This window comes from Aspergillus melleus (genome assembly GCF_016097325.1).
Source record: "Aspergillus melleus strain CBS 546.65 chromosome Unknown contig7, whole genome shotgun sequence".
Taxonomy (NCBI): domain Eukaryota; kingdom Fungi; phylum Ascomycota; class Eurotiomycetes; order Eurotiales; family Aspergillaceae; genus Aspergillus; species Aspergillus melleus.
The window spans coordinates 1,296,419-1,317,999 of record NW_025763376.1 but is presented as its reverse complement, the minus strand read 5'-3'; the positions used below and the strand labels follow the sequence as shown (position 1 = coordinate 1,317,999).

Genomic DNA, 21,581 nt, shown 5'->3' with positions numbered 1-21,581 from the left:
CCAAAACTATCTTGGAGACTTGAATCTGATCATGCTGACATGCGCTGAAAGGATGTCGACTTCATAGTCGACATGAGGGAGGGTTTAGTAAACCGTATCAACCGTGCACTTGAACAACAGAACGATGGGAACCCGATCCCAGAGGGGCCTTCCGGCGTCCCGGAATTTTTCAAGAGCCGACTTTTCCGCCTGAACCCGGTGTTGTTTCGCTACCGTGCGGACTATTTCGAGACGTGGGTTACACACCCAGATGGAACAGACAGGCACAGGAGTGCGGTGTCTGGGTTAAGATCGATTTCACTCCTGGAGAACTGGTAAGTGTAACACCTTTCAATTGTCATCTTGAACTGAAGGAAACTGATGTCTTTATTGTCTCCTTTTCTTCCTGCTTGTGCTCTCCCGGTGGAACTTATCCCTAACAACCGGCTGCCGATTGCAACGCCCGCCGAGCTCGCTGTCCTGAAAATCTGTTGTTGGTCGGCCAGAAAAAGAAAACAAGACAGGGATGACGCCAAGACTATGCTGGTTGCTGCCAACTCGAACGGCCGTTCTCATCTACCCCCCGCCCAGAGGAACGTGGTTCTCCAATATTTGAAAGAATTCGCCAAAGATGACAAACACCCGCTAGATTGGTGGAAGGAGATGTTGCAGGTGTGATCGACTACCGGATCAATTGGGGCCCGAATGGGGATGTATGTATGCCAGGGCCTGTGGGTTTGGGGATGAGCAGGTTGTAAATGGACGGCATCACTGATTGATGGACAAATTGTTGTTAGCGAATGATGTAGCCATTGGGGGGAGTGGTGGGAGAGTGGTGGGAGAAGGGTGGGGGTTGTAATGTGATTGGATGTCACCTTGAATCTGTTAGTTGTGGGAATGCATAGATTAGAAGCAAGCGTCAAGCGATGGATAATATGACAGCGTCGCGTCAAGGACCTCCGAATCTCCTATCATGAAGAGTAGGGGTAGTCAATCGCGTGGGTTAGGAGCGGCCCGCCGTGGGTCACATGGCCAGTAGGTAACTGTTTAACTAGTTGTGGCCTAGCTCGACCCAGCTGGAAGATCCATTCTGGCATCCTGCCCATTTGAGCTGAGCAACCCGACAGACGCGTCGAACAAGAAACATGAACACATGCAAGATTGTTAACCGATTCCTATCTACATGTTTTCTCAAATGCCTTTATCGACCGCCAACCTACTTATGCTGTCAATCGAGCCCCTGATCCAGCGACTCGGGTACTGTTGCCGTTGAAGACGTATCCCACTTTTCCTCGGACTGCATCTCCTGTTCCCTAAGATAATCCTGACTCTTCTCAAGCAAGCCAAGTATCTCCCATTGAGACGTCATCCCTGCAGCGTACTCTGCAAACTTGAGCGACTCGCAAAGATTCCTGACTTCTTCCGCAGATTGGAGAAAGGGCAGAAGAATCTCAAAGTTATCCTTGTCGCGACCGGGTAAAGAAACTTTCCTCCTGTTGCCGTTGCCACACCCTCCATAATCTTCGAGAAGAGCCTGCAGAATTCGGAGATGGCCATGTGCAGCTGCCTGGCTTAATGCGACATCTTCACGACCCGCATTTTCGTCGTTACTTGGACACATCTTGTCTACCGCTCGAATTTCCAGGTATTTCCCGATCGGCGTTGGGTCATTGCCCTCCTTCACGGTCGCATTCAGCCTTTTCACCAGTTCACGTAACAACGCCGTTCGGAGCAGCGAATCGAGAGACTCTTCTCGGTAATCCATGACGTACAGCCCGGGGATAAGGCTCCAATCGCGACACGAGTAGAGTAGCTCTTGCAACGCCAGTTCCAATTGCTCTTCTTCCACAGGCCTGAAGGAGAAATATGTGTGCATACTGAGCGTATCCTGCAAGCGAGAATGTGACTTCCGAGCCTCGCACCAAAAGTTCCGCGTTATCTCCCAAAGCACAGCAACCAGGTTAGCAGCACCAATAGCTAATACAAGTATCTGACCCACTGACCCGGGGATAGGATTGGTTTGCAATCTATTAGCCAGGATCATTCGCTCGACGGATACGATCGCGATAACCGAACAACCAAGATGCATCGCCGACCAATATATCAGTCGCAGCGCGAAAAGTAACAACCTTTTCGGAAGTTTCTTTGGTTTGCTGCTATACGCACGTGATACTTTCGCGGCGGTCGGAAGCTTTGGTCGCAGAATCGGTCCGAAAAGATCAACTTTGTTTTCGAAGGGGAAAAAGTTGGGACAAGCATGTTTCTTTGACAGAAAGTACTGCCGCTGTCGCTTGACGGGTCCTTTGGCGAAGTATAAGCCCATTTGATGGAAGCCGCACAGTACCAAAAAGAAGATCGCCACCATGATCGCGAAAGCTGCGGCGAATCTGCGCCAAGATGTGCCATACAGTACAGGCTGAACGTTCCCAACAGCGCCCCTTTGCTGTCATTTCTTTCCCTTGGGACATGGTTGATTCCATCGATCCAGTACCAAGCAGAGACAGCATTCGCAGCCAGACAGAACACGTTCTGCGACAAAAGGACGACATCCGGCTGTAACTCATACCGAAATCCTGTGTTCGGCTCATTGCGCCTTTCGTAGAGATTATACGAGTCCTGGAGAAAGAGCACGACCATCAAGTAATACACAATAAGGAAGTCCGGAGGAATATATTCAACCAGGAACTTGGCCGAAACTGCACAGCAGATCAGAAGGCAGCTGGTGCGTACACGACGAAGAGAGGCCCATGATCGTAGCAGGTCACCCGCAACAGAAGCAATGATGCCCAATGCAGATACAAACCAAGGCGAATACCCAAGCCATATATCTCTCCTGAGGAGCCTGAGCTGGTGCTGGAGATAGAAGTCATGATGATAGCAGTGTCTATGCATGGTGGGGCAAAAAGGTAGAAAGTGAATACATCATGTTCACGTTGACTCCTCGCCCTGGGTCAATGCGCTGTGACATTGTTGGTTCAACACCATCCAGCCAACTGCGCCAAGCCCCTTTGAACGAATATCATTTATTCATTGCCTGCTTTGTTCACATAGGATTGTGGGAAAGAGAACCCAACTTCGAAAATATCTCTATTGGTATCTTGAAAATTTATATTACGGCGGGACACGGGGCTATAAACACGTAAAGTCACCGATACAAATGTATTAATAATGATGGTTGATCTATTGGAGTCGCTTTGAGAGGTAGCAAGGAGGCAGGACTTATCCGGTTGATAAAAGCATATCGAGCAAGCGGTATCCGGAACCTTCCACAACCACGTCTGTCCATGAGGCTTCTCTCGAGAGAACACCTTTGGTGTCTCGCCCTTCCTATTCTTCCTCCTCCCCCTCCTCCTCTAGTTCTTCCTCGGAATCCTCCGTTTCCTCTTGATATACCGAGGTAAGCCCCAAATGCATATCTGAGTCGGGATTAAGTTCTTCGTCAGTCGTGTCGGCAGCACCGCTAAGGGCAAGGACTCGATGAAGGACCCACTGCATGTCTAGCAGCTCCATGGATGGAAGGGGGTGGTCGACTGGGTCATCGGTTTTGAAGGTGAGAATGTCTCCGGAACTTATTTTTGACTCGGTGTCAATGCGAAACAGCGTTGCGGAGGGTTGGCCGTCCACTATGATGGAGGAGAGACTGCGAGGGAAAGGGCTGGGAGCCTTGATCGCGGGCATCTGATGAGAGTATGAATGATGAGGCAGCCAAAAGAATTGCACTGTAAGAACACTCTGGTCCTCGCTTAGGGACAGAGGTTTCAAGGCAAACCGCGCCATTTCCCACAACTTATGGGCAAGGTTGACCAGGCACATCAAATTTGAACAGGTCTCCGTTCCATCTGGGCCTAAGACCTGTCTCTTCCAGGCCTCGATCTTTTCTGGAGCCCAGAAAAGCTGCAATCCTATCCAGAATTCTTTTTGTTCCTTTTGCCCCTTCTGACCGAGGCTCAACGGATAAATGTGTGCAATTTCGATCGCTTGACTAAACCCGGTGAGAAGACAAGTCCCATTATCCCGTTGCTTGCACTTGATCCAGTTAGTGAGAGGGAATTGGGTTGGTGGTGTAGTGCGTATGACTTACCAGCTTTTGGGGGGCTACCTTACAGCCAGTCGACCTTTTCGGCGACATAGAAGTGGCCTTTTCTTCAGGCCCTGTCGTCGCAGAGGGGCTCCTCTCCGAGGGGTGTTCAGCTTGCTTGCTGGAATATCGAGGGATTTTATAAGGCTTTCGTGATATTGAAGCAAGCCGGCGCTTCTTAGTTGGGGTTTCTTCGACGTCCGGATCTTCTAGGTTCTCGCAGGGTAAGCCTTCGTCGACCAGCACAGTAGTTTGTTGCTTTCTAGGTTATTTTGTAGGGGTAAGGGTCGACATCGCGGGAATTGAACTGGTAGGTACCAGCTACTGCTGCTTACCACAAAGGTTTTTAAACGAAAAGGCTAGAGGGAGGTGTTTAGACGATAGAACTGGCACCAGCATCAGCTGTTTACCACAAATGTATTTTGATGAACGAAACGCGTTCATCAACATAAGCGAAGGGAGGGAACTGAGTCATGGAGGGTGATGAGAAGATGGGCATATGCGTGCCGCGAACCCACGTATTTATGACGCGTCTACCTGCATATTGAGAATTTTCTGACTTCACTATGCAGCCTTCCAAAATGGTCTGAAGTGCATATAAAGGGCCTAGCTTTCATCCTACCCACAGGCGATATTCCCTACCCGCAGGTGAAGTTTAGCTAAGTAATAATGAATAATACCCTGGGGGGGGGGGCTAAATAATTACAGGTTATTTTCTAGTTTCTACTCCATACTGCCGAATGGGATGCAATGCGGATGGCATCTACACCAGGCTCCCTTGAGCAAGCTACAAAGCGTAGTAATCTAGGGAAGTGTAAGTAATCTTCTGGAATATACGGATGTTCAGAATGGGAAAGGCAGAGTTTCGATAAGGCTAAATTATTAGATGAATTCGGCTAGCTGCATTTGTTGTTAACATATTCACTATTTTTAATCTTCTGTCTCTTCTCCTTCACTTCATCTTTCTTCTTTCACTCTAACTCTTCTTCCACCACCGCCATCACTGCCTATGTTTTATAAATCTCCAATCAGCTCCTAGTCTTTCTCCCCAGGGGTCGTCGCCAGTCACAAATCCACTGACGGCCCAAATCATGTTCGCAGTGGGTTGTGCACAACTTGCTTCGGTCGGTATCCAGGTCCATAGCGCGACAATACACGCGACGCCCACCGTTGACTTGTTCATTGCAACCGCAATACCTACCATAGCTCTTGCAGACCCTTTGCAGGTAACTCACGCCGTCGAGGGAAGAAGCGAGAATCAGACAGCTATATTTTTTGGCATACGCACCCCCGGGGAAAATGCTAATCGCAAGAAAGCCGGCCCCGGTCAAAATTCCCAAAAACATGATGAGTGCCTGCGTTGAAGTGGCTCGCAGACCATACCTACTAGGCCCATCAATGTCACATACTCAACTGTCCACAGAAACGCGGCGGTTAAGTGGACTGTGATTGGATGAAAGTGACGACTAGCAAGTTGAATTCTCACGATTACATGTAAAAGACTAACATATTGTGAAAAACAAAAGATGAATAATCAAAATACTCAAAGGTAGTTAAGCTTTCTGGGAGCAGCGGGAATCACTTGGGATTAATTGACAAGTATATTAGGGCAGCGCGGGGACTAAATATCTGCCTACGCGGTCCCTAGGAACCATGCCCCAAATGCTAACAACGTTCCCATTCCCATTCCGCTGAAAGTTTTACTAACTCCTCCGCTTGAGGGGGTGGTTTCATCATCGGAGACGCTGTCGCTTGCAGTTGCTTCTGGCCCGGCAGCTGAGCTTGCCTCCGAACCTAAGTCATTTGAGATCGTGCTGGCATCGCTTGAAGTGGTCTCGGAGGTCGACAGATTAATCTCGCTAGATGTAGCCGTCGAGGACTCAACCGCAGTGGTGGTGAAAATTTCCTCATTTGAAGAGGTTGATGTCGATGTGGTCCTAGTTGAAGCGACAGTCGCCGTCCTCAAACCAGAATCTACATGCGTAGATACCCCAGACACGCTCGACACGTCCGTCGTGGGGATGGCCGGGGCGTAGGTAGTTGAATCGTCATCGCCACTTCGAAGCGTCACAGTCCTGTAAGGTGTGTGGATCGTAACCATGGTGGGGGTTCCAGTACATCCTCTACAAAATCAGTAACTGATCAACACAGAGTTAGAGCAAGGCCAGGAAACAAACCCGATAAGGTTGGCACAGCATCCGATGAATACGTTGCCATCAAATTGGCATCGCTGAGCAATACCACAACCAACTGCATAAACATGTTAGCATTATGTTGCTGATGGGTCGTCTGGCGCATAACATTCATACCACCGCCTTCATCATGTCCGCAACAATTTTGCGCACATCCGTCACCACAACATGTCCCTATGATGCATCGCCCACCCCCAGGACATGTGTCTCTCTTCTCGAGGGCGCCGTACTCAACAGTGGAGAACTCCTGCTTTAGGAGTATTGGCAGTTCGTTGGCCCCAGCTTCCTCGTTCGCGGCGCATTGGTGGATGGTGACACTGGCCACCAGCAGTGATAGGGCTGTATTGAACAACATCTTGACCGTTATGAATGCAGAGCGGATGAACTTTGAAAACGTTGCTTCTGTTCATGGAGATACTTATATTTTCAGAGATTAATCGGACAAGTGGGCCAACACTCGTATTTCTTCTCTTGGCAAGGTCAGATCCCCATCGCTATCCCACGCTATCACACTCGGCTTGATAAAGTCGAACGAACTCCTAGTCTCCTATACTATTTCTGGGCCGCCGGTTGACTTGGCGCGCAGCCGTGCCTCGTGTTTGGGGCCTGAGCATCCACTCATCTTCGGGTTGTGTGATTGTGGTCGCGTGGACGGGAAGTCTATTGAGCCTGAATGGGTGGCTTTACCTAATGCTCGCTTGGAAGGGCATGAGCTCGGTCTTGATGCGTTGTCCTGGTAGACCACAGTGTAAGAGCCTCATGAGGTGGAACTATTTGGGTTTCGGGCCTTCATCACATGTAGCCCCAATTGTTGGATCCATGAGGTTGCATGCTGACCCTGGGGTCCAGGACTGGGTGGAAGATGCTCCAACGTGGGGCGTGATCGACATCGCCTCGGGTTCGCGTTTTGATACCTAAAGAAGCGATCCTGTGATGCTGAAAATAAACACCATCCCACAAGAATATATAGCGCGACTTACGGGCTAGACCACAGTCTCCTTGCCCTCAATCAAATCAAACGTCGGAACAGTCTCCATATCAAAGAACCCTTTCCCATCAAATCGATGCTCATCTCTTTTCGTCTGACAATACCTCATCGCTGCATCCCGAACGACACCCCAGTCCAATACACATCTCCCCAGCACCTTGCCGTCCGCATTTACCCTGTCCAACGCCTCCTTCACCCATGCCACGCAATTCCAGCCCGGCGTGTTCTGCTTCACAGGCGTCTTCCTGATCAAGCTCATCAAGCGGCCTTTATCAGTTACCTTAGCCACTATGATTCGAACCAACAGCATATTCGTCGGACCGACCGAGCGGGTCGACTCTTCGAAGTACCACTCCCCGGTGCCGTCTGCTTTCAGGCGCTCTTTAGCGTCATAGTGGAGGCATACGCTGGATTTGATTTCGTTCTTCGGTGCAATGAATAACGCCCAGTGGTAGCTAATTCGTTTAGAATCATCAGAGCGAGATACAAACCAAGCGCTTGAGGTTTAGGTATGCGGTACTTGGCGCGGATAGCGAAGTAGCCACTTGTAGTGTCATAGGAATTTACGTATCTTCCTTCCCGGGCATGGTAGGGCCCCCTGCACGCGCGTGTAAGCCGATATAGAGTCGATCTTTGTTGGAGGGCATTGTGGCAGAGAAGATGTGAAGCTCGAGAGAAAGTAGGCAACCTGCCACGTGATAGCGCCGTTAGTCTCCACGGCGTTCTCTCCTACCCAATGGAATTTCATCATTTCCATCATCCCTCATCTCCCTTGGTCATCATGTTTATATATTTGACACTGGCTCCTACATGGTTGAGCCACATTCTGACATGTTTCTCAATGAAAGGGTTGATGATATAGTCAGAAAAAGCCTCCGAAGGAAGCAAGTAAGCAATTATCAGGAATGAGACATCATGAGACGGTGCCTCTCTCCTCCGTATATACAATGTCCTAATTTCTCTGCTATGCTCCTTGCCTAGGTTTTCTTGGCGCCTGCTGCCACTTCCCCGTCTGCCTCGTTTTCCAGCCTCTGCGCCAGAATCATCTGCGCGATCGCATCCTCCGTCTTCAGATACGTGCGACTTCCCTGCAGAAACCAGAATCCGACCGAGACAACCAACATCACCCCAAACACAGCAATTGCGTAATTCATATCACCAGGGGGCGGGTTTGGCGACTCCGGAAAGAAGAAGAACACGGTTGTGATGGCGCAGTAGATCAAACTGACCCAGTTCACAGGCTTACCCCATCGTCCCAGCTGAAATGGGCCCGGGGGGAGCTTCTCGCGCCCGACGACTAGCAGCGCCGCAATGGGTAGACCGTACGAGATGGTGAGAGCAATGGTGCTGACACTCAGTATGGCGTCAAGGACGGTGTTGGCGAACAGGTAGAGAATACCGACTAGGGCGATCAGAACGCCTTGGAACCAAAGGGCCCGCGCGGGAACCTTCCAAGTACGATCCACATGCATGAGATACGAGCTCCAGGGTAGACCACCGTCGCGCGCGAAGCCCCACGTTAGCCGGGAGGCTGTGGTCAAGATACTTATCCCCTGACCGAGGCCATTGAAGATGAAGAGTGCGATTAACGTTGCGCCGCCTTTCAGACCTATGGTCTCTAGCATCAATTCGATGAAAGGGAGCCCGCTGGGCGAATCAACGACTCGGTCGACGTTCTGAATGCTGAAGAGACAGACAATCATGAAGATGAATCCGGTGACGGCGCCCAGCAGCACAGCCAGCCAGATAACCTTGGGGGCGTTTTTACGCGGCGCAGGAATCTCTTCGACCATGTGGATGACGGCATCGAACGCTGTCAGGCCGTAGGCGGCTTGGACCAGACCAGTGAACCAGACGACGCCGTCACTCCAGCCGGTCTGATTCATCCATTGACCGAAGACGAACGAGGCGGGCTGGAAAGAAAGATCGCTTTTGACGCCAACGGAGATGAGCAGAGCAAGCGATAGAACGACAAACAGCCCAGTGAACCACACCCCGACAAAATTGTTCAGCCAGGGTAAAAATCTTTCGCTGCGACATCCGACCACGTTGATCACAGTCAAAACAAGTACACAGCCAATGTACACGACGAACTCCAACCATCCGGTGCCCGTGCCTTCCCAATCAGGTTTGAACATGACTTTCATACCCAGGAGAAACTCGGTCATAAAGGCGACCTGGGACGCGGTGAGAGTCCACCATCCGAACGTGTTAATCCAGGCGCACATGTATGATGCGAACCGGCCCGTCGGCGTGTCCCACAGTCGAAAGACCCAGTAGGCTTGGCCCAGCGCGGTCGGCATGCTACTGGCAAGCTCACCCAACGACACAGCCACGCAGAGGTTACACACGGTGACCAGACATAGACCCCAGAGAATGGTGATAGGGCCTCCATTGGTCAGTCCGCTGTTGAGATCCTGCGCGAAAGTGGAATAGGTCCCTTGTTTCGGTCAATAAAACAAATGTCGCGTCAATCAGGTAAGTAGGGGGCATACCGAGAACACAGAACGCGAGCGCCAACATGCTCCAGAGGTCAAATTTGCGCGTCAGGGCCTGGTCATGGCCCATAGCCGCGAGATCGCGAGCATCTTGCACACTCTGATCGACCGATTGCACCGGTTTGATAGATTGGGGGTTTGTTTCCAGGTCCATCCGGAGAGAAACAGGAATTGAGCAATTCAGCCGACAGGGGGGAAAATCAAATCGATGGACAAGAAGTGAACCCAACTGTCCATTTTCTGCTGTCAATTGGCTTGACTGTAAGAGAGCTGTTCGCGCAGGAGGGGGCGCGAGTTCTTATGAATGCCGGTGTCCTACCAAGCCAGCCTGCACGGCGTCGCAGCAACGGGGGTATTTCGGTTCCCCTCACGAGAAGCGCATGGATGGATTGGTTGTTTATCAATGGGGGAAGTTAATCACCGACATTGGTCATGAATGATAGTCCGGTGATAGGCGTGAGATACTCGATGAGGGTTAGCAAATAATTTGTTCGGATTTTTCCGCGCGGAACACGGTCGGTGGGAATTGTTTTGCGGGGAGGAAATTGGGCTGTTTGTGTTGGCTCGGTAGGACTTCCTAAGTGGGGATGGTTGATGTCACCTCCTTCCTCGCCTTATGAACATGGACTTTTTTGACGCGGGAATAGGAATGCGCCACACAACCCGCCTACCTCCCACCTTAGGCGACAGCATTACATCCATCGCCAAACCCTCGCTCTACCTAGTATCTCCCAGGCCTTTCCCTGCCATCCACTCGCCACCCCCAATTGGGCAGGTCTATGCGGCCCTGATAAACCCCGTGTTGATGATTGTCGATCGGATGCATGACCGCATCCTTTAGATAACGACCTGCCTATCATCTGCAGGATTTTAAAGCGATACGACGCGATAACAGCCGCTGACTGGACTATGGGACCCGGAAACGAAAGATGGGCGCGGTAAATGACCGGGGGGACGCATATCCATCTGGCGTCCCCTTCATCTAGACGTCCCGTATTCAGCCAGACAACGGGATAAGACAGGCCCAGATCTTTTATCAAGCCTATGAAACTAGCTCAAACTCTGCTTCTAGCCGAACTGTTACCGGAAAACAAGGTGGGAAAACGCGGGGAAGGTGCTGTTGGCAGTGTCGATCTCTGAGTCAGCCCTTGGTCGGCTCTGGTCTTGACTTCACGGGTGGCCAGCGGTAGACTGCCACAGGAGGCTTATACAATCATGTTAGTCCATGGCGTGCTTATAGTCCATAACGATGCCTGGTCCACCTATGAGTTCTGCCGACATTGCTCATTCAGAACTCAATGTCACCGAACAATCGGGGTATGAATTTTTCGGTTCAACTCAGGTACCGGCGGGCTTTGCAGCCCCGAGATGCACAATACAGTTATCTATGTGGGTACATCGCGAACAAGTTTTGCCAATTGGGCTGCATATACACTAGCTCGTTTGCTCCACGATATAGTTATCTCCTGGACTTTCCCAATCAGGAGAACGGCAGATCAGGAGGCTTAGCATGTGCTATCAGCGCGACGAGAGAAAATGACTCGTTTGACGCTTTTTTGGGGGGGGGGGGGAGGGGGGATTCGATGGACAATTATCTCAACAGTGGAGTTGATTCCATTATATTTTTCTCTTGCCCGAAAGTAGTCGTTATGCTAAAACCTAGCCAGTTTTCCAGACAAGAATCCCTTCGATCTGAAAAGGAAAGCAAAGAGAGAACGCAAGAAAAGGAGGGATGGGGTCAAAGGGGATTGTAAAGGTATTAGAAGAGTCCGTCCATGAACCATGTCTTCCACCTGAAAAATCAATCTACCTCCATTTCCTCCGAGTCTTCCCAAGGCTCCAAAGGATAAGGGTTTTCCATCAGTCTCCTATGTCCCTCATCCATTTCGACATACCACTGTGCAAACTCAAAGAGCTTCCCTTCCAAACACGCCTCATGAAGATCAAGTGGATCTGCCTTCAGAAGCAGGCTCTTGTAGATGTCCATCAGAGTACGCATCTCCTTCATGGTCTGGCAGTTTTCAAAGCCATAGTCAATTCCAACCGGCCTGCTAACGGGAAACTTTGCCGGGTCGTCGATAGCAAGAAACTTCTTAAGTGACCAAATGGTCGGGCGTGGTTCGTCATCGGGGCGGGAGAGAAAGGCTTCAAGACAAGAAATCTCTTTTCTTTCGGATGCGAGTCCTCTTGCGTCCATGAGTTCTATTAACTTGCCAGACTCATATGCATACCAAAAGTTAGAGAAAGTAGCCGTGTCCGACTGAGAACCGCATGCTATGCCAGGAGCTTCAACGTCATCGAGCAAACCGCTTCCGAAAAGTAGTCGGCTGTAGAGTCTCACCAGCAAATTTTCCTCTTCTTCATCGCTACAGGCACAAAATCCAAAGTCAAACCAGGCATTCTCTCTTGGCTTGGGGCGAGCCAAGCGGCAAAGTAAGACTAGAAGGTGAAAAGATTTCATCTTTGCTTGCGGCTGAAGGTCTGCTAGTTCTTTTTTCTGATCTTCCTTTTCTAGGAAGAGATGTGCTCTGTCGAAGGAGGTACGTGCAACATTTTCGTCTTTCTGGAGTACGTCGACCTTTTCCAAAAACCACGAAAAATAGCCTCCGCGGGGGCCTTTAGGAGCTCCGAGGAACTGGCTCTTGATGTTTGCAACTAGCGATCCTTCGACTTGCCATTTGTGAATAGCCTCTGCCGGTACACCTAGCCGGTATAGACCTTGGTACAGCCCCAGTAGATTGCTCCTGTCCTCGAATGACCAAAAATGGTTGAAACCAAAATCGACTACCACATCCTGCCGTTCTGGTATGGTGTTCATCATGAGGCATTCGAAAAGATGATGTGCTGATATCAGAGAGGACTCGGTGCAGGTGACGCGGTGACCTTTGGATCTTTCTTTTTCGCATTCAAGACTGCAGTAGTTTCCTTTGTTGCACACACTGCATGTTCGTGTCGTCAGGCGAGAGCAACTGTTGCATTCACGTAGCGGTTCCTCGTGGTGCATGCCTTCCAAGGCCGGATTCTCATTGTCAATCTGGGCCATTGTGGCTCCCTGTTCCAGCGAGATACTAATTCATCATTAGTTTGAGGTTTTGTCAATATTATCTATAACTTACCTCTCCAATGCCTTCGTAACATTCCCTTGTTCGGTGTGCAGTTCCGTGTTCATGAGGTCAGACATTTCGTGGAGACCATGGCGTTCCTCATCCCTGCTGCTGGTTTCATTCGCAACCCAAGCATCCAAGGGCATTGACTTTCTGTCGAGCCTGCGCTTCAAAATGCTTATGACACAGTCCTCCAACCACCTCAAGGTCGTGGGAACACATTGTATGCCCCCTGGTGTTAGTTCAGTGAGCTCCGGTACTGACCATGGCTGCAAAAGGGCCACATCACACCCTCTAGTTGGGATCCTGCTGTAGCTGAAGAACTCGAGGAAGTTCGTGCACATGAAGCAGCTGAGCTGATTGCATCCAAGGTAGGGAAACAGATCACGAAGCAACCGCCCATGCGTACTGAAATACAACATCATTTGCATCTCCGCATGAACCGAAGGAACCTGTTTCTGCAGCAAATCAAACTGCTCCTGAGCCTTAGAGATGAGGCACTTGCCCCGAGTTATTTTCGCGATGGTTGAGGAGTCTAATTGTAATCCCAGTAACTGAAGAGTCTGCTCCAAGTTGAGAGGTTTTTCAATAGGTCTCTCTAATGCTTTGTCGTAAGGTATGGGGTTTATGGTGACTGCTTTGAAGCCCGGGACTGTCTGACAGATATTCTTGAAGACACGAAAGATTGCTTGCAGCCCACCAAGCAAGGAGATAATGCTCCATAGGCTTCTGGTGCGCGCATTCGCATCAGCGGAGTCCATGAGTAGCTGACAAACGCTTTCGTCTTCCCTCAACGCGTAAGCCTTCTCCACCAACAGGCGGTGTCTCTCCATCGCTTTCAGATGAGGGTCGCTGTTCTCGAAGACTACCTTGTTGAGTGTCTCGATCCTTTCACGTATTACCGAGAATGAGGCATCTGCGCTGGCACGAAAAGCTTCCTTGCACTCCTCGAGACTGTATTTCAAATCAGGAATGAATTGGCTTTCGATTTCGTGCGCATAATGACCCAGTATAGCTGTCCAAAGATCGTCTGCTTTTTTCTCATCTAGGCCAGTTTAGTATCCTTTGCTCAATTGCGATTGCCCAGAATGCATGCACACACCTTTGTTTGCGGATGCAAGGCAGCCCAACAAATTGGCCAGTCCGTTCAAAAAGACGATATCTCGTTCCTTGAATCCTCCGGCTTTTGTGGCCCAGATTGTTACTCCCTTCTCCCTGTCATCCATACTGGTACAAGTACTTGGTCTAGATTCCACGTTGCCCACCAGCTCGGCCAAGCAGTCCAAGAACTGGATCTTGAGTTCGCCATGGTCGTGTGATGTAGCTGAGTGACATTCATAGCTTTCCGAATAGGCCGCGATACTTATACTGTCAGTATCGTAACCCTCGTTTTCGTGGGATAGAGATTTCTCTCCAGCTATCTTGTTGAATAGAAAGGCGAGGAGATTGGCGAGGGCTGTGAATTTCTTCTTGTCCAGACCGGACGAATCCCAGTCGAACTTCTCAGCCATGATGGTGAGCAGTCAGAGTCTTTGGCTCTGACGCGTTTCAGAGGAGAAACAAAACAAGGTAAATCCGTCTGCTCGGTAAGTGAGATAACGACTGGATATCCCAGTCCTGTGTATTGGTCTATGCTCACTTGACAAAATGATGCCAAAGTACAGAGAATGAAAACTGGGAAGAGGGCAAGGAAGAGTAAGGGGGGTGAATATAGATGGTTGGGATGTAAAAGAAAGAGGTGAAAAGGGGTGGGATATCAAATTCCATGAAATTGGAAGGGGGTGAGGTCTTGGATGTAACCAGGAAAATCCCTGTTCTTTCGTCCTTTTCTGGGAGTGAATGTCAAAGCCAGGTTGGACCTTTCGGTAGTTCCATTCACATGAGACGTATCTATCAGACCCAGGAACAGTTCTCTCGGATTCCAGATGTTCTTTGTTCTTTCACTGTTCCCTAAATCTCGTACATCTTTTAGGCCAGTCTTATGTTGGAGAGCCTGGCCAGGTGATAAAGATGCATATCATTGTTGTAGATCCCCTCCTTAGTGAACTAATTCTAGTGAAGCTACCAGTGAGAACAGGGTAGACAATTCATTCAAAAGAGCATCTCATCCTAGATCTCTTCCTAAATCACATCCAGGGGGGTCTAGGCAAACGACAAGATGCTTGATTTATTCCGTTCCGGGTACATACAATATCCGCGCGTGTTATACAATATTAACAAGAGATACTCCCTGGTAGCTTACATGACTTGCTGTTCTATAAAGGGCCTGCTGCTGTCGCTTCTAGTTCTATCCACAGCTTTGAGCCTACCCACCGGCAGAATTACAAGATAATGATAATGAATGATTCCAGCTCATTTTTTCACTTTTCTACAATGCGGATGGCAGTAGCCCTAATCGGGCCTGCCTTCTATACCAGACTCCCTCGAGAGAGCTCACCCGATGAAGGACCACCAAGTGAAGAGATCTAGAGAAGTGTAGTTAATCGTCTGGGGTGTACGTATATTCAGGACTGGGAAGACAGAGTTTCTGGAGTTGTCAGGTACCACCGGACCTTGGAACAAGCCTATACCATGACATGAACTCGGCTGCCTGGGGGTTTGTTGTTGACCTATTCACCGTTATAAGCTATTCACGGTTGAGTAAGAAGGCCGTTGACGCGTGAATCCGTTTTGATATTCTTTCCTCCCCCCAACTTCGTTCTCTTCCTCGACTTCATCTTTCTTCCTCACTCTAACCCTTCCACCACCATCATCATCATCATCACCACCCACTGCCTACCCTGCCTCACGTCTATTATAACGTGATAGACGATGACTCCAGTCTCTTATCCTAAGACGGAGAAGGGCTCTGCCTCGCGCAAGAGGGAGAAAGCAGATGCTGATCCCACTGCAGCGTCGGGGAAGGGGTCTCAACCGCTTTTCACCAAGATGAGTTCGACCGTCAAGTTCCCGGTCAAATCCATCAAGTATCACGGGTTGGAAGAAGACATTTCGGTGGCTCGAGAGATTTCAATGGAGCCTGCGGTCACTTTGTTTCTGTCTTCAGCATTCCTGAAGCTCAGACAGGGTGTCTCTACCGACGAGGGGCGAAGTCGCTCTTCCTGGAACATCACGTTCCACATTCACAATATCACGGTTGTCTCGCTTGGCGTGAAGAAGGATGAGCTCATCTACACGTTCAACTCCGCCTTCGATCTCAAAGGCGATGCGGATACTGAAAAACAAGAGGATCTCCCGATGCCATCAAGCTATCCACTCGCAACAACACACTTGAAAAACCAGGTTGTTGTGATTACCTTGGGTTTGCCCAACCCTAAGCTGTGGGAAAGGCAATCCGAAATTGTTTGCCAGGTTCTTCGCGCTGGTAGATTGACCATTTCCGAGGCCTTGCAGGCATATATCACTACCAACCGCGAGGCTATCAATAAAGAGGCCGAGGAAGAACACGAAACCCTCGCCATTTGCGGCTGCCAAGTCAAGGGCGTTGCGGTTGGAGAGCGAATTCTCTTGGGAATATGGCCCAAGGAAGAACGCCCATTCCGTCTTTATAGAGGCTGCAACCTAGTGCTCCGCGGTGAGCAGTTCTTCCAAAAGGAAGATGCCAAGGGCAATCGCATTCGTGGTCAGAAGGACGTCTCCGAAGACTTGATGGCCGAGGTAACCGAGGACTCTCCCAAGGGCTATCGCATTCGTGGTCAGAAGGACGTCTCCGAAGACTGGATGGCCGAGGTAACCGAGGACTCTCCCAAGTGGACGGCCTTGATCGATGCCCCCGTGCATGCGGTCCTCCTAAATCAAGTGAGCGTCACGCTTGTTGACAAGGTCAAAGAGGACAACGTCAAGGTCCACCCGGTCTCCAACCCCATTGTGCAGATGACAATGCTGACGGCCACAAAAAAGCTCTCTGAGCACTGGGGGGACGAAAGCTTCGACGCAATATGCAGAGAGTTTGAGGATCACGAGGCCAAACTTCCCGACGACCACAAGAATACCCTCACGCTCTCCTCAATGTTCCTGCCCTCCGCTCCCCGGGTGAATACCCACAACCCATTGGACGCCTCCCTGGATCTCACCAAACTGGTGCCGCAAAACTGGAAGCTCACCGAGGCGCAGACCAAAGCAGCTACTCAGTTGCTGACGCACACTTTCTCCCTTGTGGTTGGACCTCCCGGAACAGGGAAGACTCAAACGGTTGCCGCAGCCACGATGCTCATCACGCAGATCCTGCACCTGCGTGGGTCGGTAGGAAAGGCCAGATTGGCCGTCCTATTGCCGACCCACGCAGCAGCTCACGCGGTGTTGCAGCAATTGTCCGCGGCGTTTACACGCTATGAATACGGAGCCAAAAAAGTCATACGTCTCCGGAGCAGGGCGGATTCCCACTCGCGCCTCTTCGCCAACACGACCCATCCGTACGATGATATCGAGAGAATGATCGCTCTTGCCAGGGAGAGCCCTAGGGAGTACAGCCAATTTCTTAAGGGCATCGACAGCCTCCGCGCCTCCGGCTGGGTGAAGAACGAGAAGGAATTCAATAGGGAGCGGTCCAGGCTCATGCAATCCGTGATGGAGGAAGCTCAGGTTGTGGTGACCCTGCCACTAAACCTCAAAGCGATGCTTCAGCGAAAGTTTAACCCTCAATTCGTCATCTTTGACGAAGCAAGTTTCTTTCGTGACCCGGAGCTCTTTTCTATCCTGGGCCAGCTGAGGGCCGATGTCCGTGTGCTCTTCACCGGCGACCCCAAGCAGTTGTCGCCGCCTGTCTTTACTGATGAAGGAAGGACAGCGTGGGGTATCTCGGCCTTTGAGCGCATGTGCGACAAGAAATACACCCACACGCTCCTTGACATCTCATTCCGGTCTCACAAGGTCATCTACCAGCCAACCTCGGTGGCCTACTACGAGGGCAAGGTCAAGCCATTCCATGACAAGCCCCCCAGGAATGCCAGACTCAACCAGGCGAGCCCCCTTGTGGTCCAAATTGGGAACCACACCTGGACCATTCCGGGGGTTTCCCATTTCCTCCACCTTGAGCACACCCAAGGCGACACGGAAAAAGATCCCTCGGGATCTTTGCGCCACCCCCGAGAGGCTGAGCTTGGGGTCACACTGGCCAAACGCCTTCAGGAATCTGGCGCCCGGGATATCCTCATCATATCGCCATACCGGGCTCAAGTGGCCCAGATTAAAAAGATCTGGGACCAGAAATATCCCCAAAGCCCGATCCGCCCCAGGGTCCAGACCGTCGACGCATCCCCAGGCTCCGAGGCTGACGGAGTTATTGTGCTAATCACGCGCAACACCGGCGGCCCCGGGTTCCTCCAATCTACCAAGAGGACCAACGTGATGCTGTCGAGGGCCAGAATGGCCCAGTACATCGTCGGCAACTGGAACTGGGTTGGGGGCAAGAGCTTCACGAAGGACGCGGGAAAATGCTATGCCTACCTTGAGGAGGCCGAGCGTGTCTTGCGCGAGGAGATTAACATAGAGTATGTCGTCTGTCCATTAGTGGAGGAGGGAACGTTGGGGAGGGACCGGAGCGGGTGAAATGTACTGTATTCCAAAGAAACTTAACCGACGGGGCTTTCTACACCATGAATAACGATCCAACTCCTACTCTGTCGATGTAGATACTTCTCTACTCTTCGCCTTCCATCCCATTGTAGTCAATTTCCAACTGGGCTGGAGTCGCGTTAAGGCAGGCGCACGACGTGAGACACTGAGCTACACTTCTGAGGCCGCCTTCAGAGCAGGAAAGCTTATCTTGTATTCGGCAAAAAAAAAAAAAAGAGCAACTGAGATGCCGTGGATGCTGCATTTCCTAGAGTATCTAAGCTTCAAGTCACAAAGCTTTACGCGAATTATCCGATTATAACTGTTCAAATTAAGGTTTCCCTTTCCACGATGAACCGCGGTTGTTGCTAAGATTTAAAAAAGAAATCTTGATATTCTGGCGAGAATTTGATACGGCTTGTACGGAGAACGATTAGTTACAAGATGCTTGACTTGTTCTGTGCCGGGCATATACAACATCCGCGTGTTATACGAATATAACAAGACATTCATGGGAACTCTCTGGTAACGTACATGACTCATGATCAAAAGACGAGTGGCGCGATGCTATTTATGCTCTTGCAGATCTTCAGTCCCAAAGAGGGAATTTCCCGGCACTCAATCGGATAATCGGTTAATGACCCCTTGGCAGCACAAATGACGTTGAAGCAGGGGTATATCTCATCCTGTTCCCTCGAATGAAGCTATTCTCCGAGACAGTTTCCCGATATTTTCTCCGGAGTTTGTTGCAATACCCCAGAAAAAAAAATTCCAAGCGATGATGCGGGGAACCTCCGATGGAGTTTCGGCCATGACCTATTTATTTCCACTCTGCTCCCCGAAGCTATGGACACCATGGAGCTAGTGGGCGTGAAACATCTCTCATCATGACCTCCTTATTTGTTTGGTCTTTGATATTACCTGCCGCTGTGGGTACTCTCCACCCTCGACCGCAGGATGGCCTTGCGCGAACTCCGCCTATGGGGTATGTTTCCTACCTGCCTAACAATGCCAAGCTAACTGTACAAGATGGAACACCTATAACAAATATAATTGCAAGCCAAACGAGTCTATTGTACGATCGAATGCCAAGGCCTTGGTCGACTTAGGGCTTGCGTCTGCTGGATATCACTACGTTACGGTGGACTGCGGCTGGACCGTCTCGGAACGACCCGAGGATGGTCTCCTTACCTGGAATGAGACCCTCTTTCCTGAAGGCTTCCAAGCCCTGGGCCAGTATATACACGACCTAGGACTTTTGTTTGGGGCTTACGGTGATTCGGGCATCAAGCTGTGCGGCAGTCCGCCCGATAATATTGGGAATTTGTGTGCGTTCGATCATTCTGTTGGTTGACTTTCTCTAATTGTCGGATATAGACCATGAAGAGGAAGATGCAAAAGCGTACGCTTCCTGGGGAGTCGACGCATTGAAGTGTATGGTTGACTGTAATGAGCCCTGGCAGGGACCAGAGATACTAACCAACTCTGCAGATGACAATTGCTTCTCCGATGCCGAAACGGGATACCCAAATGTAAACTATGCGCCCAAGACATCGCCTCATCCTCGATTTGTCAAGATGGCAAACGCTCTCGCTCAGACAAATCGCTCAATCTTGTTTCAAGTCTGCGAATGGGGAATCGACTTTCCTGCACTCTGGGCTCCGTCCATCGGTCACACTTGGAGAATCGGCAACGACATCCTCCCCGCCTGGCGAAGCATCTTCCGGACGTTGAACCAGGCGGTCCCACAAACGAGCTTTGCCGGGCCAGGTCAATGGCCAGATCTAGACATGCTAGAAGTGGGTAACGGGGTCTTGACGGTTCCGGAAGAACAAACGCATTTCTCGCTGTGGGCGATTTTGAAGAGCCCGTTGACAATCGGCGCTGCTTTGAAGGATGACAAAACTAGTATTGACGATGAGTCTCTGGCTATTCTGAAGAACTCCGATGTGATTGGATATAACCAGGATAAGCTAGCTGTCAGCGCTAGCTTTCGTCGAAGATGGGCAGACGAGGGCTATGAGGTTTGGAGTGGGCCGTTGTCGGGTGGCCGGACTGTGGCAGCGTTGATCAACTGGAACGACGAGGCTAGAGATTTAACCTTGAATCTGCCCGACGCTGGCTTACAATCTGCTGGCATCTTGAAGAACATCTGGGAAGGTTCAACTGCTCGTGATGTCAAGACATCGTACACTGCCAGGGTTGAGGCCCATGGCACCATACTAGTTGAATTGCAGGACACGGTTGCGTCCGGTCGTTACCCGACAAAGAAGTTCGCATCCTCGAAGGGGTATGAGGGCCTATTACTTGATGGTTCTAAAACTGACCTTTTCGAAGGGCATCTACGATCTTCAAATCGATATACGCCAACACTACAAGCAGCAAACATACCCTGACGATCCATTTCTCCGAACCCGTCTCTACACCCTCCAATGTAACAATTACAACGTCTGCAGGAAGTCGGAAGATATTCAAGGTCGTTCCTCCTTCCAGTGAAGAGGTATCCCTCAGCATTCCTCTCCTTTCAGGTTCAAACAACTCCATCACCATCAGGAATTCACCATCAATCGATTCCATCACCATTCAATCACCTCGTGGAACCTATCACCCCAGCACAGAATTTACCCTCAGCGGAAGTGCTCGAAAAGACTCTTGTGGCTCGGGATTTTGTGAACCCGTCGGTTCCCGAATCAGGTATATTAGCCCTAATGTTACTGCTCGTGCTGTTGTCCCCGCCACGGCTGGCTCTAAATACATCGAGATCGACTATACCAACAACGACGTTGCCTTTGATTCCGCCTGGGACTGGGGTAGAAACACACGAAACCTAACCGTGGCCATTAACGGCGGAAAGCCAGTTCGCGTGGAAACCCCGTTGAGCGGTAAGCACAGTGAGCTCTTTGGGCCAGGCTTAGGATGGTGGGATACTGCGACTATGGGAGTCCTAACGGATGGATGGAAGGACGGAGAGAATGACATCGTTATCGGGAATGTTGGCGGGGAACAGGGAGTTGAGTCGTATGGGGCGGATTTTGTGGGGTTGACCGTCTATAGCTGAGCCTCGTGTATGGCTTTGGTATCAGGCACAACACGATGTTCGGAACTATCCGAATTATCTTTGAGTCTGACGTCCTGATCAGCTGAATAGAGCTCAAGCACCGAATTATATTGTCATACGGGCGTTTCGCT

At 50.4% G+C, this 21,581-nt stretch overlaps 8 protein-coding genes across 8 annotated transcripts; 2 read left to right on the top strand and 6 right to left on the bottom strand.

Annotated features, from left to right (window-relative positions):
- Positions 1 to 1,052: 1,052 nt before the first annotated feature.
- Positions 1,053 to 3,053, bottom strand: LDX57_011368 (uncharacterized protein). The gene has a single exon (XM_046093114.1). It carries the CDS (start codon positions 2,342 to 2,344, stop codon positions 1,208 to 1,210), a length of 1,137 nt encoding a protein of 378 aa, XP_045949092.1. The 5' UTR covers positions 2,345 to 3,053; the 3' UTR covers positions 1,053 to 1,207.
- A 253-nt stretch (positions 3,054 to 3,306) lies between these two features.
- Positions 3,307 to 4,108, bottom strand: LDX57_011367 (HNH endonuclease signature motif containing protein; the record flags this gene model as incomplete). The annotated part of the gene is made up of 2 exons (XM_046093113.1): positions 3,307 to 4,005; positions 4,061 to 4,108. 2 exons carry the CDS (start codon positions 4,106 to 4,108, stop codon positions 3,307 to 3,309), a joined length of 747 nt encoding a protein of 248 aa, XP_045949091.1.
- Positions 4,109 to 5,690: 1,582 nt separating this feature from the next.
- Positions 5,691 to 6,604, bottom strand: LDX57_011366 (putative GPI anchored protein; the record flags this gene model as incomplete). Its single annotated transcript, XM_046093112.1, has 3 exons — positions 5,691 to 6,180; positions 6,235 to 6,307; positions 6,367 to 6,604. The coding sequence occupies 3 exons, from the start codon at positions 6,602 to 6,604 to the stop codon at positions 5,691 to 5,693; spliced, it is 801 nt and encodes a 266-aa protein (XP_045949090.1).
- Positions 6,605 to 7,232: 628 nt separating this feature from the next.
- Positions 7,233 to 7,884, bottom strand: LDX57_011365 (uncharacterized protein; the record flags this gene model as incomplete). The annotated part of the gene is made up of 2 exons (XM_046093111.1): positions 7,233 to 7,692; positions 7,805 to 7,884. The coding sequence occupies 2 exons, from the start codon at positions 7,882 to 7,884 to the stop codon at positions 7,233 to 7,235; spliced, it is 540 nt and encodes a 179-aa protein (XP_045949089.1).
- Positions 7,885 to 8,214: 330 nt separating this feature from the next.
- LDX57_011364 (putative amino acid permease family protein) lies at positions 8,215 to 9,889 on the bottom strand (the record flags this gene model as incomplete). The annotated part of the gene is made up of 2 exons (XM_046093110.1): positions 8,215 to 9,677; positions 9,733 to 9,889. 2 exons carry the CDS (start codon positions 9,887 to 9,889, stop codon positions 8,215 to 8,217), a joined length of 1,620 nt encoding a protein of 539 aa, XP_045949088.1.
- Positions 9,890 to 11,536: 1,647 nt separating this feature from the next.
- On the bottom strand, positions 11,537 to 14,350 carry LDX57_011363 (uncharacterized protein; the record flags this gene model as incomplete). The annotated part of the gene is made up of 3 exons (XM_046093109.1): positions 11,537 to 12,803; positions 12,852 to 13,884; positions 13,942 to 14,350. The coding sequence occupies 3 exons, from the start codon at positions 14,348 to 14,350 to the stop codon at positions 11,537 to 11,539; spliced, it is 2,709 nt and encodes a 902-aa protein (XP_045949087.1).
- Positions 14,351 to 15,650: 1,300 nt separating this feature from the next.
- LDX57_011362 (DEAD/DEAH box helicase) lies at positions 15,651 to 18,386 on the top strand (the record flags this gene model as incomplete). The annotated part of the gene is made up of 1 exon (XM_046093108.1): positions 15,651 to 18,386. One exon carries the CDS (start codon positions 15,651 to 15,653, stop codon positions 18,384 to 18,386), a length of 2,736 nt encoding a protein of 911 aa, XP_045949086.1.
- An 893-nt stretch (positions 18,387 to 19,279) lies between these two features.
- Positions 19,280 to 21,450, top strand: LDX57_011361 (alpha-galactosidase D; the record flags this gene model as incomplete). Its single annotated transcript, XM_046093107.1, has 5 exons — positions 19,280 to 19,377; positions 19,422 to 19,720; positions 19,770 to 19,826; positions 19,884 to 20,682; positions 20,730 to 21,450. The coding sequence occupies 5 exons, from the start codon at positions 19,280 to 19,282 to the stop codon at positions 21,448 to 21,450; spliced, it is 1,974 nt and encodes a 657-aa protein (XP_045949085.1).
- Positions 21,451 to 21,581: the final 131 nt, after the last annotated feature.

Bases quoted from the DNA above. Each gene is read 5' to 3' on its own strand.
- LDX57_011368 (XM_046093114.1), bottom strand. From the start codon at position 2,344: ATGGTGGCGATCTTCTTTTTGGTACTGTGCGGCTTCCATCAAATGGGC.